General features: G+C 43.3%; 1 protein-coding gene across 1 annotated transcript in view; it reads right to left on the bottom strand.

Annotated features, from left to right (window-relative positions):
• LOC122251639 (ALK tyrosine kinase receptor) overlaps positions 1–7,500 on the bottom strand; it is a 125,615-nt gene that overhangs the window by 65,782 nt on the left and 52,333 nt on the right. The window contains exon 6 of the mRNA XM_086533054.1: positions 6,402–6,597. Coding sequence (XP_086389180.1) covers positions 6,402–6,597 — 196 coding nt within the window. The remainder of the gene's footprint in view (positions 1–6,401; positions 6,598–7,500) is intronic.

Raw genomic sequence — 7,500 nt, 5'->3', positions numbered from 1 at the left:
GAATAAGAAAGTAGTTAAGAAAAATTTAAACAAGAATCTAGCATCACTATCATCATATTCTTTTAGTTATCTATCTATGAATGAATCTAATTATTTTTTTCTCATTAGCTCTCTTTCCCTCCTTTATCTTAAAGTCTTATTTCCTCTCTATCTGTCTTTATCTCTATCTCCCTCCCTTCCTATCTCCCTGTCCCTCAGACAATAGACAAAAGCCGATATGCTCCTCTGCAATCTCAGCTTTTGCAAGACGACATGCTACCAACATCTCGGCCATGCCACTACAGATGCCAGACCAGAGGGAGAGAGAGAAATAGAGAGAGAAGGAGAGAGAAAAATAGAGAGAGAGGGAGAGAGAGAAATAGAGAGAGAGGGAGAGAGAGAAATAGAGAGAGAGAGGGAGAGAGAGAAATAGAGAGAGAGGGAGAGATATAAATAAAGAGAGAGGGAGAGAGAGAAATAGAGAGAGAGGGAGAGAGAGAAATAGAGAGAGAGAAATAGAGAGAGAGGGAGAGAGAGAAATAGAGAGAGAGAGGGAGAGAGAGAAATAGAGAGAGAGGGAGAGAGAGAAATAGAGAGAGAGGGAGAGAGAGAAATAGAGAGAGAGGGAGAGAGAGAAATAGAGAGAGAGGGAGAGAGAGAAATAGAGAGAGAGGGAGAGAGAGAAATAGAGAGGGAGAGGGAGAGAGAGGAATAGAGAGGGAGAGAGAGGAATAGAGATAGAGAAAGAAGAATAGAGAGGGAGAGAGAGGGAGAGAGAGAAATAGAGAGGGAGAGAGAGAAATAGAGAGGGAGAGAGAGGAATAGAGAGAGAGGAGAGAGGAATAGAGAGAGAGAGAGAGAGAAATAGAGAGAGAGGGAGAGAGAGAAATAGAGAGAGAGGGAGAGAGAGAAATAGAGAGGGAGGGAGAGAGAGAAATAGAGAGAGAGGGAGAGAGAGAAATAGAGAGAGAGGGAGAGAGAGAAATAGAGAGAGAGGGAGAGAGAGAAATAGAGAGAGAGGGAGAGAGAGAAATAGAGAGAGAGGGAGAGAAAGAAATAGAGAGAGAGGGAGAGAGGAAAGTGTGAGGGTGTGATTGGACAGGCAGAGAGGGAAAAGGAAAGGGAAAGTAAGAGAGAGTGAGAGTAAAAGAGAAAGAAAAAACTGAGGGAGAGATAGGTTGGTAGATGAGAGCGAATGTGAGAGAGAAGGAGAGAGAGAGAGAGAGAGAGAGAGAGAGAGAGAGAGAGAGAGAGAGAGAGAGAGAGAGAGAGAGAGAGAGAGAGAGAGAGAGAGAGAGAGAGAGAGAGAGAGAGAGAAAGAGAGAGAGAGAAAGAGAAAGAGAGAGACTAGAGACCATAACACAGAGCAAGAGCAAGAGAGAAAGTGAGAAACAGGCAGAGAGATAAAAACATAGACCGACAGAGCTTTTCTCCAACACATCTTCCCCGCAAGCCACCCTCCCTTTTCCCCACCCCCCATCCCCCATCCCCCACCCCTGCCTCCCCCCCTCACTACAAGCTCTTTTCCCAACGCTAATGGAAAGATTACACGCCTTAATTATATCAAAAAGCTATCCAGCAGCCTCTCGACTAATAACAAAGACACGAATCTCCTTTGCTGGGATGAAAAGAACTGATAATAACCAAGAAGAAAAGGACTTGGAAGGCGAGAGAAATTAACGGGAAACATGATGCTAAATGAAGTAGTAGTCAGGTATCACGGTACCCAATTATCGGATCTTTGTGAAGGTTTCTTTTAAGATTAAGATCGAGGCTTTGATGGGAAACAGGTACCATGGATAATGTGATGATTAGGTGATAAACTCAAAAGAGATTACGTGCGCAAGATATGCGAATAGAGGATACAACTATGAGTAACAAAACAGTAGAAATATCCCCCATACACAAAATATGTCTATTGAGAGGAAAGACAACCATTTCCAAACCCTGTTCTGTGATTTTTTTTATTTTTTTATTTTTTTTTTAATTTTTTGTCCATAAAAAGAGCAATTCCTTGTAAATGCAGGTAAAATCGTAAGATGTAAAATGTTATCCTACCCAAATATGCAAAATTCTTTGGAAAAAAAAAAAAAATAGAACCGGAGCACATCTGTTGTAAGCATCCTATTGAGGCGTGCCCAGTAATCTTACCAGCCAGCCAGGTGTCGCATAAATTCTGCATCCTGGTATATACACAAAGCTCACGGGAGGAGGAGGAGGAGGAGGAGGTGTTCGGAATAAAAGGCAAAGAAGAAAAAGTGGAAGAAAAAAGAAGAAGAAGAAGAAGAAAAAATAAAAAGAGCGATCGGTTCATGATGCAAAGAGCACGTTTAAAGAGTCCTCCCTCATGACCTGCATGCTGCGCCACCAGACCATGTTCACTAATGTTTATGGCACCGCAGTGAGTCACCCTCCCTCCTCCCCTTTCTCTCCCAACCCCCCTGAACCCCTGAACCCCTTCAACCCCTCTGCCAGCCCTCCTCTTGACCCCTGACATCCTCTGCTTGACCCTAGCCTAGACTCCAATAACCCTCTGACCCCCCCCCCTCTATCGCTCCCCCAACCCTGTCCCCGAACATCAATAGAGGAACGGTGCAATGCTCGCTTCAAATCTGCGGGGTTTGCACATCTATATTCATTCACCTGACTGATGGTATTCACCTCCTTCCAATAGTGTGTGGAGAGGAGGGGATAGAGGGGTGAAGAGGGAGAATTGGATTGGGGAAGGGAGAGGAGGAGGGGGGTCAGGAAGAAGGAGAGAAGAGAGGAAGGGAAGGGGGATTTGGAGGGGGGGGGAGGGGGGATTGGAGAAGTGGGAAGAAGAGGCAGGTGGGGGAGCGAAAGAGGCGGAGAGTGGGAACAGAAGTAGGAATCCTCGAACGTGTGGAGGTTGATGCTCAGGGTCTTACTGAAGGTGACAGAGGAGGCGCACAGGACGGGGGGAGGGGGGTGGCGTGGGGGTGGGGGTGGGGGTGGGGTAGGGTGAAGTCCAAAATCCTAAAACTATATTTCTTTTCGTGTTCCATGTGACACTTATAGATTCTGACTACAGAAAAAAAAATGCATATGTAAAATTGAAGATAAAGAGGATTATAAAAAACAAAAAAACAAAACGTATAAACAGGCGAAATAAGTGCCATTTAATTCAAAACATAGAACAAAGGAAAAAAAAAAAAAGGAGTTCAAAAGATTCTCTTAAAAAAAAAGCTGCAGGGCGAAGCTACCTAACTTCAAGGAGATGGCGAGGGGAAAAAAAGAAAGAAAAAAATGTAGCTCCTTTGCCAGGCCCTCTAACAGACCGTGAGTAAGGAGTGTTAACAAGAATGTGCAAGGAAAAGAAAATCGCCTTCTATTTCAACTTGAGAAGGAAAGAAACGTTATACTCGAAATGGGAGCTTCGAAGAATAAAACGTTAGAAAATGGTTATAAAAAAGGCTAGAAGAGAGGAATTAAATGGAGTGAAAATGTTTAATGGTTGTTGTTACAGTTACTTTGTTACTAGAAGGAGAACGAAACATGGGAAAATGTTTTTATTTTTTATTTTTTTATTTTTTTTTTTATTTATTTTTTTTTAATATTCGTTTTAGTGAGTATATGAGCCTCATTATGATCACCCTTAAAGAAACAGGTATATTTATGTACATCTAAGTATTTCACATTAATTAGCAGTTATGACGAATCAAAATAGGATCAGTTGTATTAATAAAAAAAAGAAAACATAGAAAACAACAACAACAAGACAAGGGTAGCGTGTCTACACCGACAGCCTTATCATCAGTAATCTACCAATGATAATACTTCTTGCTAAAAAAAAAAAATATATATATATATACATCAGAGTTATAAAAAGAAAACTAGACAAAAAAGACAAATAAAAAATGCAAAACAAGATACACATCAGAGTTAGAAAAAGAAAACTAGACAAAAAAGTGAAATAATGAAAAAAAGATAATAAAAAGAAAGTACTTGATGCAAAATAATCAATTTTCTTTAGAGAATTCTGCGTGTATTACTTGTATCCCAAATATTCTGTAATGCTTCACTGAACACAAGCAGCTTAAGAAACTTGTTCCCTCGACTATTTCTTTCTTTTTTAATCTAAATTAAATCCTTATTTTTTTTTTGCTCTAAGTACACAAGAGAGTAAGTATAAGAAAAATTGAACAATACAGTGTGTTCGATTTAAAAGTAAAATATTTTAACATGTTCGAGTATTGCACGAAATGATATGTCAGAGTGGAGTGTATTCATCATACCTAGGAGTAAACACACAAACAAACAAAGACAATAATAAAAAAAAAAAACAAGAGCAAAATATTCCAAATCAAATCCCACTTTATTCCTACCCCCCCTCCCCCCTATCCCCCCTATCCCCCCTATCCCCCCTTCAGCATCCACATTCCCGCTGCCAGGGTACATCATAATAATTCCCATAATAATTCCCGCTTGCAACATAGCCTTCAACAGTGTGCAATAAGTTGATATTGCGAGTCTGCTTTTACCCAAGGGAGCGTTTTGCAATCGTTCTCTAAAACTTTCCCCCGGGGGTGATCTACACCGGGGATGTGTGGGTCTTGTTATGTGATCGCTGTCAGCTGGGTCGGCGATTCGTGAAACTGGTATGAACGGGTTGAAAGAGAGAGAGAGAAAGAGAGAGAAAGAGAGAGAGAGAGAGAGAGAGAGAGAGAGAGAGAGAGAGAGAGAGAGAGAGAGAGAGAGAGAGAGAGAGAGAGAGAGAGAGAGAGAGAGAGAGAGAGAAGAGAGAGAGAGAGAGAGAGAGAGAGAGAGAGAGAGAGAGAGAGAGAGAGAGAGAGAGAGAGAGAGAGAGAGAGAGAGAGAGAGAGAGAGAGAGAGAGAGTGAGAAAACGAACGAAAACGAACTGCCTATAAACCAATAATTGCCATCCATTACGCAATAGGAGCACTTCGAAGAAAAACTAATGCAATCTCTGAAGTTTCGAGACACTGGGCAAATAGAAGACGACAATAAGAGAAGGGGGATATGCCACATGCCAAGAAACGTTGCCTTGCTTTACTCATCGACTCATTCGGTTTCCCCATCTTTTACTCATCCTTGGGTGAGTCGCTGTAATGAGGGCAGGGGATTCTAAACTACGGTAAGTTTAATCCAATCATGAATGAGTTACAAATATATGTAAAATAAATTCTGTGCTACTGTACGTGTGAATCACGAATGAGGCACATATATATGTTATTGGTTCTCATATACCTGTATTGCAGCATATCTATTTAATCCGTAAATGAATTACAACATTGGATGCAACAAGTTCTAAGTGGTTGCAATGTTGCAGCAGCAGCCGGTTCTCTGCGTCCTCTCAAGTCAAGGCCAAAGGTCACCACTTAAGTCATTAAAACTATGCCATTTCTACACTAATTTGGAATGGCTGACGTAGTCCCTTCGATATGAGAGACAAACAGCTGCAAAAACAGCTGATTTGTTTACATGAAAACTTCGTGTAGGATCTAAATGACTTTTTACATTTTGTACCTAAACATACTTTATCTCGTCTATGTTCTAGTTAACTATGTTTGCAATTTGTACCAAAATATGTTTTTTTTTTCTTTTTCCATCGTCTATATTCTCAATAATTGTGTGCAACGTGTACCGAGACATATATTTTTTTCTAAAAAAGAAAGAAAATAATAAAGACGATGGAGATCATTCAAACTGTCCAACTTCCGGTGCTATTTAACAACAAAGATTCAAATGAATGAACGTTTATGCCAAGTCCTATAAACCAAAACAAACACCATCGCTTACAATTCCGAAGATATACTCTCATCTCACTAACTTTTGAGATGTTCCATCATATATACATATTATATTTAAGTTAAACATTTGTTTTATCTGTACGCCCAGCTGTCGGGGTAGATTCTTACAAAGATATTTTTACAAAAAAAATAGCATGCACTACAATACCACTACAACTAGAGACTATGATTAAAATAAGGTTGTTACTATAACTATCGTTTTATACGTCTCAGCAGTCATTGTAAGGTAGGTAACCAACGTCTTTTTCACTCAGCAATGCAAATACTGAGGCTGACACTCTGACAGATTGATGCTCAAAAACAAGACCTGATGAGCTGACACTCGAAAGAGGGACAGGCATGAAGTCTGACACTTGAATGACTGACAAGCACAAGCCCTGGCACTCAAAAGAGGGACAAACTCGAGGTATGACACTCAAGGAAGAGTGTGACAGTTACCGAGGGGCCATTGACGGTCGACAATTAAAAACAAAACACTCGGGGCTGACACTAAAAAAAAAAAAGAAAAAAAAAAGAGGCAGACAAAGAAAGCCAACACTCAATCAATCAGCGCAAATCAGCAAGAATTCGGCACACACTGACGACTGGCGCGCATCAAGGGCTGACAGTCATCGAGGGAAGGTACTAACTTGACGAGGGTGAGGTTTTCCCGCGGGATTTCCTTCAGGTCCTTAATGGTGCAGGTTCCTCCTCCGAATTCGTAGTTGGGGTTGTACTCGGTGACCATCCGGCGCGACTCGTTGCGGATCGTGTGCAGCTGGTCTTCGGGTCCCCTTGAGAACTCGCGGCGCATCAGGTCGAATTTCTTGCGCTGGTATCGGTTGTCTGTTGGTAGGGGGGGGGGGGGAGTGGTGGAAACAGGAGGTGGAAACAGGAGGTGGAAACAGGAGGTGGAAGGGTGTGGTGGAAACAGGAGGTGGAAACAGGAGGTGGAAGGGGAGGTGGGAGGGCGAGGTGGAAGGGTGTGGTGGAAACAGGAGGTGGAAACAGGAGGTGGAAGGGGAGGTGGAAGGGTGTGGTGGAAGGGTGTGGTGGAAACAGGAGGTGGAAACAGAAGGTGGAAACAGGAGGTGGAAACAGGAGGTGGAAACAGGAGGTGGAAACAGGAGGTGGAAGGGGAGGTGGAAGGGTGTGGTGGAAACAGGAGGTGGAAATAGGAGGTGGAAACAGGAGGTGGAAGGGCGAGGTGGAAACAGGAGGTGGAAACAGGAGGTGGAAACAGGAGGTGGAACGGCGAGGTGGAAACAGGAGGTGGAAACAGGAGGTGGAAGGGGAGGTGGAAGGGTGTGGTGGAAACAGGAGGTGGAAACAGGAGGTGGAAACAGGAGGTGGAAGGGGAGGTGGAAGGGTGTGGTGGAAACAGGAGGTGGAAACAGGAGGTGGAAACAGGAGGTGGAAACAGGAGGTGGAAACAGGAGGTGGAAGGGGAGGTGGAAGGGTGTGGTGGAGGGGCGAGGTGGTGGGAGGGCGAGGTGGAAACAGGAGGTGGAAACAGGAGGTGGAAGGGTGTGGTGGAAGGGAGTGGTGGAAACAGGAGGTGGAAGGGTGTGGTGGACAGGAGTGGTGGAAGGGGAGGTGGGAAGGAAAAGTGAAGATGGGAAGGGGAGGTGGAAAGGGAATGATGGAAGGGAGTGGTGGAAAGGGAGAGGCGGAAGAAAGGGTGGAAAGGAAGAGGTAGGAGGGGGAGGTGGAATCAGGAGGTGGAAGGTGGAGATAGAAAGTGAGGTG

Source organism: Penaeus japonicus, unplaced genomic scaffold (genome assembly GCF_977035675.1).
Source record: "Penaeus japonicus unplaced genomic scaffold, GWHDUDI00000001_assembly GWHDUDI00000038, whole genome shotgun sequence".
NCBI classification, from domain to species: Eukaryota; Metazoa; Arthropoda; class Malacostraca; order Decapoda; family Penaeidae; genus Penaeus; species Penaeus japonicus.
The sequence above is the reverse complement of the archived record's forward strand: the minus strand, read 5'-3'. Positions and strand labels throughout refer to the sequence as shown.